Source organism: Citrus clementina, unplaced genomic scaffold (genome assembly GCF_000493195.1).
Source record: "Citrus clementina cultivar Clemenules unplaced genomic scaffold, Citrus_clementina_v1.0 scaffold_2, whole genome shotgun sequence".
NCBI classification, from domain to species: Eukaryota; Viridiplantae; Streptophyta; class Magnoliopsida; order Sapindales; family Rutaceae; genus Citrus; species Citrus x clementina.
The window spans coordinates 10440598-10452731 of NW_006262688.1; the positions used below are offsets into that span (position 1 = coordinate 10440598).

Sequence of the window (12134 nt, forward strand, 5' to 3'; positions counted from 1 at the left end):
ATAAATTGATTTGATTTTACACTCGTGTGATGAAAAAATTATTATATTTTTATTAAATTTTTTAAATTTATTATTTAAAAATTATATTTATTACATCCTACTAAATTTATTTTATAGTTACATTTTTTTGAATAATAGTTATAAATTTTAAGATATAACTATTAAACATTAACTACTGTAACTCAGAAGTTAAATTAATTTGATTTTACACTTGAGCGATGAAAAAATAATTATATTTTTATTAAATTTTCAAAATTATTATTTAAAAATTATATTTATTACATCCTATTAAATTTATTTTATAGTTATATTTTTTTAACAATAGTTAGAGGTTTTTAAGATATAATAGCTCAATATCAGTCAAGCACAAAGTAAGAGGAGGAATGGAAAAAGAGACGCGTTCACATTGTACCTCAAAAGTAGAAAAATAAAGAAACGAGGAAAAAGATTCGGAGCTTACCGAAATTCCAAAACTGCCCGTTTACTTCTTCGTCAACGGAACACTAGAATCCTGAAGAGAACGTCCACTTTGGTAGTTTCCAAGCACATGCCCCATGGCCATCACTCCATCAGCTTCCGCGAGAAGTAACTCCGCGAGAAGTAACTCCATCAGCTTGCGCGAGAAGTAGAAGCAAAAGCTAGTAGAAATTATTTGATTGCTTTTGCTTTGCTCCGAAAGCAAAAGGCTTATAAAAAGCCATCCAAGCTTTTGGGCAGAAGCAGAAGCAGCAGTTAGTGAAAGTGAAGAAGAGAAGATGGGAGCTGATTATTACAAGATACTGGGAGTTGATAGGAATGCAAGTAGCGATGACCTGAAGAAGGCTTACGAAAAGATGGCCGCGAAGTGGAATCCTGATAAATATCCTGATAACAGGAAAGAAGCTGAAGCTAAGTTGAACCGAGTTTGTGAAGCTTATGAGGTCTAATATCTTTTTACTTTCTGCTTTCTATTATCAAACTTTATTTTCCAAAACACTATTTTTTAATCACAGTATGTTGTTATGTGATGATGGTTACAAAATGATATTACTTTTGTGGGAATTTTTTTTTTTTTAATTTTCTTGAAATTGTTATTCTCTAATTTGAGACCATTAATTTATCACTAGGGGGAAAAACTCTTTTACTACCGTTTACTCTCTCTAATTGATTACGCTTAAAATTTAAAAATATTCACTAGGTTGTCTGTAAATTTCACATACACACTCGTGCTTGTGTCTGATCAAGTAAGATGTAAATTGCAAAAAGGTCCTCGGCTAAACCCATCTAAGGACTTAATGGGATTTTGGCTAGAGCCATGATAGGGGGAAAAAACTAGAAGGTATTTATGTGATAAAATTCATTTTCTCGAATATTTTTTTTTGATTAACATCCTATTTTCTAACCATTTAACATTTTTTTAATTTATAATTTTAAAAAAAAGTAATGGGCACAAAGTTCGGACAATGATCTTTTCTTAATTTTGTTTCCCCTTAATCTCTTTTAATTTAATAAGTAGTTAAGATTGAGTTTTGAAAATTAATATTGACAATCAAGTTAATTTTTTATTTTTTATAATTAAATCTATTTTTTTCACTAGATTTTATAAACTAGGAGAAGTGAGAGAAAATAATTAAAAGAGGATCTCAATTTACAAAACCCTAAACCTACTGACTATCTTCCCCAAAATTCAAACTTGAATGCCCAATTAAACAAAGGTACTTGAAGATTGCTAACCAATTTAACTCTTGAATAAGTATTGCTCAAGTGTCAAAAGCTGCTGACAAAGTTCTATTTTTTAGAATAAAATTCTTGACTTCTCGCAAGAGTGATTTTTTTTTTCATTTTTGTTATATTACTGTAAAGCAATTCCCACAGAATTTCAATTTACCCATAAAAGAAAAAAAAAATCCCACTTGTCTTTAATAGTTTTACAGTTGGTTAATGTCACTGATTCCAAATGCTGTGTTGCTTATCTTGGTTATTGATCGGAAACACATCGTTTGAGTAGGTTCTAAGTGATCCTCAAAAAAGAGCAATGTTTGATAGTTACCGTGAAGAAGGCTTGAAGGGTACGCCACAAGGCAGTCCCCGAAGTGCTGATGACATTTTTTCGGAATATTTTGATTTCACAATCCTCCATGGAGGTGGGGGGAGGAGAGGGTCAAGTTCCAGTTCCTCAAATGAGACATTTGGTGATGATGATGTTTTTCATTCCTTTAATAGAGTATTTGTAATGGGTGGACCTAAGAAAGCACCTCCGATTGAGAATAGGCTGCCTTGTACCCTTGAGGAACTCTACAAGGGGACTACTAAGAAGATAAAGATCTCTAGGGAAATTGTTGACATCAATGGGTAAGTGGTTGTTATTTTTAATATAGCTGACTAACTGAACCAGTTTTTGCATACATGTCATGATTTTATTGGCTTGTTATATAGTTGTGACAAGAGGCATAATTTCTTCGACATTGGCAAGATTTCCCACTGTATGTGTGTTTTTTGGTTATGCAGTAATACCATCAAGGTGGAAGAAATTCTAACTGTTGATGTGAAGCCTGGATGGAAGAAGGGTACAAGGATCACCTTCGAAGAGAAGGGAAATGTGCAGCAAAATGTTAAGCCTGCAGACGTCGTCTTCATCGTCGACGAGAAGCCTCACAGTGTGTTTACTCGAGATGGGAATGATTTGATCGTCACACGGACGATAACTCTCGGTGAGGCCTTGGAAGGTTATCCGGTTCTTCTCACTACCCTGGATGGAAGGAGTTTAAACATCCCAATCGACAATGTGATTCATCCCAACTATGAGGAGACTGTCCCGAGAGAGGGGATGCCAATTCAGAACGAGCCATCAAAGAGAGGCAACTTGAAAATCAAGTTCAACATCAAGTTCCCACCAAGTTTGACTGCAGAGCAGAAGGCCGGGATCAAGTTTTTACAGCTTTTAAATCGATGCTTACCTTGTTTTGGGTTGTTTCGGAGTTGGAGTCCTAATTAATGTCGTCATCTTTTCTTTTCTTTCCTTTTTTTTTTTCTCTCCCCAAAATCGCGTGCTGTTTTCTTTTCTTTATTTGCTTGTATATAAATAAAGATTTTGATTTTGTCGTTGTTCCCTATAAGAGGTGTTCTATTATGGTTCTATATTTCGATGCGTAACTGTTGTGCCATTTGCAGAAGATAACTTCTGATTGATTTTCTCCGGGGCATGAAATGAAAAGTTCAGTAAATCTAATTTCATTCTTTGCAAAGTGTCATTCTGCCAACTTTGGCTGGTTTTAAATCGGACTGACACGCTGTCCACAAGTCTCTATATACGGGGATTATTATATACACCTAATTAATTGGAATCAAGTACTGCCAATAAAATCCGCTCCCATGTGTGCAAAGACGATTGGGTTAACATGTGACGATTAAATAGCTCAGGGGCCCTTAATCTACTGACTGCAGGCCAATTAAGGACCGTCTATGATCCATCAATATAATTTTAATACAGCGGACACGGCAATAAAACGCCAACTGTTAAAATATTTTTTTATTTTGTCTTTTTAGCTACAGAGAGAACGCTGCAGAATCCAACTTGTCATGAAGACACTTCTACCAAGTCAGTAACTCTTCACAGTTAAGTTGCTTTTGTTAGTCACTGAGATCTGAAGATGATGCCCCTGTACCTTCGTCAGGGTCTCCAATCTGGCCTCCATCTCCATCCCTGATTCCCTCTTCATCAGGCTCCTCATTTACATACTCTTCAACGTCCAAATAACCTTGTTCATCTTCTGCACCGCCGTCTCCCATTTCATCCTCATCATCTTCTTCATCACCGTCTACAATATCATAACTTCTCTCCTGCAAGTCATTTGACATACTATTAAAACCACCTGCATATTCATCTATCATATCATTGTATTCATCTCCTGTTGCTTGACCATTTTCTTCACCATACCCTGATCTTCCTTAGAAGCTAGCATTTTCAGCATCGTCTACTTGCAATTTAGGAATTTCATCTCTATTCCACCCATCCCTCGCTAAGTCTCTTGGTTTATCAAAGATGCTTTGCTTTGGAGCATCTTTCTCCACAACCACCCTCTTTGTTGATTTCCGCCTACTTCTAGCACTGCGACGACCACGCTTACGACTTCCTTGCGCATGAGATTGACCTTTCAATACCAGTACTAGTCTCCCACTCTTGGTGTTTGTGCTTCTTTTACCAGAATCCCTTCTGGAACCAGCTACTCTTTTCTTAGATCTTCCAGTATTCGGGAATCCACGGGCCCTTCCACGGATCCCTCGTCCATGACTAGGGGCAGCAAATCCAATCCCCACATCAACCCTGTTAGCTTCTTCAACTTGAAGATATTTTACTTGGTCTTCACCATCTCTGGTGTTTTTCACAGCAGCATATTTTGATGGAAGCTTCTAAGGAATTTAAAGGAGAGAAAACGGTGAAGAAAACAATTTGCTGGAGTAGTAAATCTCAAACTAAAGTCAGATAATTACTGCTGCAGTATATGAATCCAGGGAGAGCAGGACAATGATACCCATAGATGTTACCCTAATTCTCTAAGGGTCCATTTGGGGCAGCTGTGCTGTGGTAGCTACCCTAAATAGGTTTCGCATACAGCTTTGCCTTACCCTAAATAGAGACATAACTTTCATTAGGTCTTAAAGCATAAAATCTACCACCCAAGATGTAAGCGTGATTTTGATGTTTGCACACAGTTTTCAAGAACAACCAAAGATTCTCCACTTGCCTTCACTACTAGTAGTAATAATCAAACTTTATGTGACAATTCTCAAGAAAAGGAACTAATTTTCTAGACCTTGCTAACCAACATTTCTGATCCTCAATTTTCTTTTCTAATGAACCAGAATCATTAGTCATAAACTCTTTCCTTCATGTCATATCTCATTAAAAGAAAATCAGAGTTTAGGCCTACCTAGTCTGATAACTAGTGTTAACTAAAACAAAATTGATATAAGCAACTGAGAGTGCATAAAAAATTATATTACTTTGTATTTAAATGAATTATATTAAAGCTGCACATTTGAGAACGGAAAAGGCTACTCACCATTAAGTTGCCTTCTCTTTTTTCCTTCTGAAACTCCACTCTCTGATGTGGCAAATAAGCTATGGATCTATCAAGCTCCATGAGCCTTAAACCTACAGCAGCTTCGTTTTTGGTACCCATGGTAGTACAGAAACTATTTCTGGACTGGAAGAACTGTTAGAAGTACATGCCGATGAGTTAAATGAGTCCAAGAACTCACTAGTTGTTTCAAAGTTTGAGGACAAAAAGTCCCTCTTTATGGCATTCTCCAGCTGTGTAAGAATCAGAAAAATAAACGCATTTTCCAACTTTCTGAGTTCTTCAAAAGTAAATGTAAATCCAGAAACATTTAAAGAAAGAAATGACAAACAATAGCGAATAAAAGAATATCCCAGCTTCATCAGGGGGTTACATGTTTTCACACAATTCTATTAACTACAGAGATAAAAAGAAATTTAAAAGAATAGGTAAAGAGACAATGAAAAAAGCTAAAAAACCCATTTGATTTTACAAGATTTGACCCGCCAATTCAGATATACTTTTAGGAAGTGACTCAAACTTTACGCTAAATTGATTAGATATCAAGATAAGGAATGAAAGAGACAGGGTAAACTTGGACACAGTAGATTAAGACATCATATCTGGATTCAATTCACAAAATCATTTTTAAATTATTTGTGCTTCCAGTTTTGCCGAACTTTTAGTTACTTCTCTTCTTTCAAGAAGTCACCCAAAATGAAGCAAGTACACAGGAGAAATCTGGCCGCACTGACCTCCAACTACTGGAGAATCAAAACATGATGCATCAACAGGAAATGAGTTTCATCTGACATGTCAAGCAATGGAACTATTCTCACTATGTTGGACATTAAAGCATTAAATGGGAGAATGGACAAAACTTTATAAAGCAGAAAGAGAAAAAGAAAATGTTATAAATTCTGACCAGATACAAGTATTGAGAAGAAAAAAGGTGAAACATTATACCTGAACAAGGCTATCAGCTGATAATGAGGAGTTAAGTTTCATTCCTCAGGAGTTTCTATAGCTGTCATTCCAAATAGATTGAAGAGCTTCTGATGGGACAGAAACCTAGGAGGGTCGGTGGCGGGCATTCAGAAATTCAGGCCCAAAAAAATAAACACCATAAGTTGTATGGCAATGACAAAAGTTCTAAAAAAAGGGTAATTCAGAGAGAAACTAGGAGGCAAAACAGTAGTGACATAAGAAATTATCAATTATGTAGTACACGAAGACCAGGCAGGGTTCATCTTCGGCTTTCCTTGACATTGAGCAACATGCTCAGAAAAATTTAAGTACCTCTTAGAAGTATCAAAGGTCTTGTGGCAAGAGCGGCAGTGGCTGTCTTCGAAAAAATATAAATCATGGCAGTAATCACATACACCCAGAACTTGCTTGCACCTTTTCTTCCCATACTCCATGGCACATAATATTGAAGAATTGACACATTCCTTCCACATCCACCTCTCGTAATCTTGATATCGCTTCAAGGCGCCATTTCTCCGAACGTCATCTCTTCCAAGCTCAATTGAGAAAGATGTTGATGTGTCTGATATTTCAGAATCAGAATCACACAAAATACTGCTGGGGTTATCAATGCCAGTGTAATCAGGGCAAGAAGCCCTTTCAATAACTTCTGCTTTGACAGTCTCTTGATTTTGCACTTCTGTGGTAACATACTGCAAGTTCCTCCTAACAGTTTCCTTAAAGGACATCTCAATCATTTGCAACACCGAATGCAAATGGGATTCTCTAAGCCCATGGACATCCAAAGATGTCAAAAGAGCATCAAAACTCTGCTTGAAGAATATCAAAAGATTTGTATGAAAAAATAAGGAAAACATGGACACAACAGATGGTAAAGTATAAACATGAAAATTTTATCAAATATGTCAATTGAGAAATGTTTTATGGTAAACAAAATTTCAGGATGAGAAAGTATGGACAGCCTGTTAAATCATGGTTTTGCTATAGAAAGATTTCATGCAGCAATCTTTCCTTGGGTTTGCTATCATAAGAAGACGCAAGGTAAAGAGTGAATAGCAGCTATACATGCCAAATAAAGAAAAAAAAGATATCCATATTGATTGTTTACGCAAATTAAACAGACTATACATTCAGATATGACATAGCCAGCAAATAAGAGTCAATAGGAGAAAATGCTACCTCTTCAGAATCAATGAGTCTCCAACGACCATCACATAACTCAACAAAGATCCTGCCACATCCAGGATCATTTTGAGACATGGATGTGATAAAACGCCAATATCGATTACGTCTACGATCCTGACCAAGAGGCAATGATCTATACACATGCGTTTCCTCTGCCTTCTGACCAATGTAAGATTTCAACTGCATGCGTGAATTCTCAGCAGCATAAGCTGATTGCTGATTTACAAGATTATCTGGACCGACAGGGTAATCTTGGTTCCCTTCAGGTGGCATGCTAGTATTGCAATTTTGGTCCTTCTGAGGTTCACCAAACTGTCCTTGTTGGAGATTAAGGTCCACCAACGTCCCATTACTTTTGTCATCAACAGTAACCAAAGGGCTTTGCCTACCGTCTGCAGAAGAAATTGCAAAACTAGGTTCTGCCTTGTTCCCCATGTATGATGGATATTGCATTTTCACATATAATCTCCTTTAATTCGTCGTTTATCAGCTGTGCCTCTGCCCACATTTGCTTCATCAAAGCATTTGCAGCTTCTGAGCGTTCCTGGAAATGCCCATATTTCAGATTAACGAAAAAGAAAAAAATGCAAAGCAAAATTTTCGGAAGCTCTCATCAAGGAAAAAGAAAAAGAAAAAAGAAGATACCTCAAGCGCAAATGCGCAATGCGAACTGGCGTTTTTTTTTTTTTTTTTAATTTAAATAGAGTTGAATTAGTTTAAATTTTGAATAGATAGTGTTTATTTTTTTATCTGAATATTAGAAAATAATTATTAATTTTTTTTAATTTAAAAATTAAAAATATATAATTTTATATTTGTATTTATATTAAATTTTAAGGTCAACTAATAATATATTAAATATCATAATATTTTAATATTTATAAATAAAATTATATTTAAATAAATATATAATGATTTTAAAATTTTAATATATAAAATATCATAAATTTTAAATTTTATCATATGTAATATAAGAAAAAAAATTAATAAGATGTTTGAAATAATTGATTTATCATTTTATTTTACAATTATCGCATGTAATTTTAATCTTCATTACTTGAGGAGTTTATACCAAAGTAAAGAGGGATTCTTCGTTGGTTAAAAAAATAATGATAAGATTATTATATGAGATAAATATCTATAAATGAATTTTAAGATAGACATAAAAATTAAATTATTTAATAAAAATATTTTTAATATTAAAAAATAATTAACTTAATTCAGATGTCTCTATTAAATAAAAAATAAAAAATTTATTTTATTTTATTAAATTAAAATTATTTAAAAAATCACATTAAATTATAAAAATAAACATCTTTAATTTACTTAATTAATTAATTAAATTAAATCATTTATTTAAGTTAAAAAAACAAACGCAGTTTCCTTCAATTGCCACACCAATTAAAGCAACAAGCCGCTCATCAACACTGAGATCAGAATATTCTCCCTCCGTTAGTCCTTGAACCCATGGTTTACCAGGATGGCTTTCATTAATATCTGTGTGTGTTTGATCAGGAGTTGCAGCATTGCTAATTCCAGCAGCATCTTCACAGTAATCAGTCAAAGCCCTAGTTCCTTTTATCTCATCAAAGTCTTCTGAATTCTTAGAAGACAAACCCCTACCAGAATTGCCAAGGTCACCTTGTGGGCTTTCTATACCTTTAATATCCGCTTCTCTGTTGCCCAAGGGAGTTTTTGCACCACAACTGTTTGCTTCCAGAGATTCATGAGTCTCCTCCTTTGAATTCAGGTCAGTATCCATGTCATAAACATCAGGAACCTCTGGTACATCACTATCTGAATCTTCATCCCTTTCTTCATCTCTTTCAGCAACATCGGCCTCTTCTCCATCTACAAATCCACTTTTAAATACTCTGATTCTCTCCCTGGCTGCAGAAAGAATTGCATCAGCATCCCCCGGCTCTTTCCTATAGGCAGCACGTACACAATAAGTTTTAAACAGAGGTTATTATTTTCATTATTTTGCCATTATACATTGACTTTGGTTAATTGTTTCATTGCTTGTTGTGGAATAGATTCTGTTTGTTGTATTTTGAGATTAACGTGGCTTGGATGTATACTTGTTTTGGTCATTGATTTAAACTCCTTGTTTGTGTAGGTGCTGAGTGATCCTCAGCAAAGAGCGATATATGATCAGTACGGAGAAGAGGGCTTAAAGGGTCAGATGCCGGACCAGGTGGAGCGTCCTTCTTCTCTACTGGAGAAGGGCCTACAACATTTCGGTTCAATCCCCGGAGTGCTGATGACATTTTTGCTGAGTTCTTCAGTTTTTCACACCCATTTGGTGGCATGGGTGGTGGCGGTGGAGGGATGAGAGGTTCAAGGTTTCCAGGTGGGTTATTTGGGGATGATATGTTTGGGCCATTTGGTGAAGGAGGCGGAGGATCAATGGGTGGTGGTGGGGCAAGAAAAGCACCTCCGATTGAGAATAAGTTGCCTTGTAGCCTTGAGGATCTCTATAAGGGGACCACTAAGAAGATGAAGATCTCTAGAGAGATAGCTGATATAAGTGGGTAAGTGGTTATTGCTTTAATAGTTGGTCTGTTTTTGTATTGGTGGTGTTACCTTATTTTCAGTAGTTATTCTATGGTTGTGTTACTTTTACTTTTTGGGTATTTAAATTGAGCATTTATTTAGCCGTTCTGCTGCTCATCAAAGTATGGTTTATTGATGGCTTAATTTCAAGAACAAAAGCTATTGTGTCTAGAAGCTCCCCCAAAACAGAAAAAAGGGGAAAAAAAAAAAAAGGGTTTGCTTTGCTAAAAGGTATACTTGTCTTTTTGATTCATCTTAACATAATTGCTTCTACTAGGCTTATTGGATTTTACATAGTGGAATATTTTATTGGTTAAAATGCAGAATTAACATCCTGACTGCAGTCTTGATTGCTGATTCTTCGAACTGAACTAATTAAATGCTGGATGTGTTGGTTTATGAGAAGGAAATCGGAGGCCGTTGCTTAATCTAAGCTCTGATGATTGTTCAAGCTGAACTAATTATTTTGGCTTGGGATAAGGAAATATGGGGCTTTTGCCTAATCTAACTAAGTTGAAATTATCAGAACTTTTTCGGTGCTGGATTGTGTAAAAGCCAAATGTTTAATCGTGATCATATCTGCTTACATGTTTGGGTTCTTCTTTTGTAATTAAACTGTGACGAACCGCCAAAGGCATTTGTAAGAACCTTTTGAATCAAGCAGTGCGGCGATTCGAAAGGTTCTCAGCCAGGCAGTAACTTAACTAGATGAAGTATAAGCGCTTAGATAATTTTCTGTCTCCTCTCTATTTAATATTAGATACCATCTCTTCATTTATGGTCTTCCTTTTGTTGTGCTCCTGTCCGAAAGCAGCTGTTCGGTGTGAGTTAATTTTGCAGTCAGAATTTGTACTTGTATGGATGTATGGTATCAAGAGATCCTTCCTCTAGAATAGTTGATGAGTTCTGATCTACTGGTTTTATGTTTGAGCTTTTTACTTTGGGTTCCTAACCTTGCAGACATGATGAATGTCTTAGATGTGGTGCTATCAGTTAATAATTTTAGAATCTCATTGCATTGCCCCTTTCTGTTTTTCCTTTCCAAAAACAAATTTTCACTGTGAATTGTACCAGTGGGTGTGTTTTATAGTAATCTCTGGAGAGGAGGAATACTCTCTTTGACATTCTTGAGCGTTTCCAATTTTGGTTTAACTTGTTTTTGTCGGGTGCAGCAAGACTATGCAGGTAGAGGAAATTCTAACTATTGATGTGAAGCCCGGATGGAAGAAGGGTACAAAGATCACCTTCCCTAAGAAAGGAAATGAGCAGCCAAATGTTATACCTTCTGATCTTGTATTCGTTATTGACGAGAAGCCTCACAGTGTATTTACTCGGGATGGAAATGATTTGATTGTCACACAGAAGATATCTCTTGCAGAAGCATTGACAGGTTATACAGTTCATCTCACCGCCCTAGATGGGAGAAGTTTAAACATCCCAATCAACAATGTGATTCATCCCACCTACGAGGAAATTGTCCCAAGAGAAGGAATGCCCCTTCAAAAAGACCCATCAAAGAGAGGCAACTTGAGAATCAAATTCAACATCAGGTTCCCTACTAGGTTGACCACCGAGCAGAAGGCGGGAATCAAGAAACTCCTTGGTCCCTGAAATAGATACATCGGCAAATGATATTTTTCAGAAACAGAGCTCTTTGTTGTGAATATCCGCGCGTCAGATCATCGAGTATATCATGAAACATGGCCGGCTGTCCCGGTTGGTTCTTTGGTTACATTGTGATTACAATTCTACTAGTTTAAATTGATAGTTACTTTCTTAGGCTTGTTTGAGAGTTGCTGCTTAATGCATGGGAGAGTTGCGTTGTCATCTTATTTAACATTCAGGGGTTATCAACTGTGAACCAACATCTGCTTTTACAATAAAAACATGATTGATTTCTGCATCATTCCTTGTGTTGGTTTCTTATGATATTAGGAATCTGAGATAGGGGTGTTTTAGGTGGCTAAAAATTCCTTTTGTATGGTGTCGTATCTACTGTTTACATTCTTTGGGTTGATATGTGGTGGTAAAATTTGTCTTTGATTTACTAGATTTGCTTTGATACAAGTTTCTTGCATTGGGCTGAATGGGGAATGTAACGGGGAGTTCCACAAATCCAGTTAGATAAAGTTCAAAATAATTTTCTGTGGCTTTTATTTCTCTTAAAAGTGGAATTCAGTCAATTAAGTAAAACTGTTTTGAGGAAGCTATAATTTTTTTAGGCAACTTGCATTTTACTCAATGGATTGTTTTAAATATTTTTATAATATATTTCATAATCACGGTTGTCGGTGTACTGAGTTTAAAAGAATAATTGGAATCAGCTATGTTTGTGAAGAGAATTTTTTAACCAAATATTGAAACTCA

At 35.7% G+C, this 12134-nt stretch overlaps 1 protein-coding gene and 2 pseudogenes across 1 annotated transcript; 2 read left to right on the forward strand and 1 right to left on the reverse strand.

Annotated features, from left to right (window-relative positions):
- Positions 1 to 608: 608 nt before the first annotated feature.
- On the forward strand, positions 609 to 3005 carry LOC18051830 (dnaJ homolog subfamily B member 13). Its single transcript, XM_006446635.2, has 3 exons — positions 609 to 920; positions 1988 to 2331; positions 2488 to 3005. Exons 1-3 carry the CDS (start codon positions 756 to 758, stop codon positions 2972 to 2974), a joined length of 996 nt encoding a protein of 331 aa, XP_006446698.1. The 5' UTR covers positions 609 to 755; the 3' UTR covers positions 2975 to 3005.
- A 280-nt stretch (positions 3006 to 3285) lies between these two features.
- Positions 3286 to 8702, reverse strand: LOC18051833 (annotated as a pseudogene).
- Positions 8703 to 9330: 628 nt separating this feature from the next.
- Positions 9331 to 11662, forward strand: LOC18051834 (annotated as a pseudogene).
- The last annotated feature ends 472 nt before the right edge of the window (positions 11663 to 12134 follow it).

Bases quoted from the DNA above. Each gene is read 5' to 3' on its own strand.
- LOC18051830 (XM_006446635.2), top strand. From the start codon at position 756: ATGGGAGCTGATTATTACAAGATACTGGGAGTTGATAGGAATGCAAGT. The intron at 921-1,987 runs GTCTAATATCTT...TCGTTTGAGTAG, and splicing joins GAGTTTGTGAAGCTTATGAG to GTTCTAAGTGATCCTCAAAA. The intron at 2,332-2,487 runs GTAAGTGGTTGT...TTGGTTATGCAG, and splicing joins GAAATTGTTGACATCAATGG to TAATACCATCAAGGTGGAAG.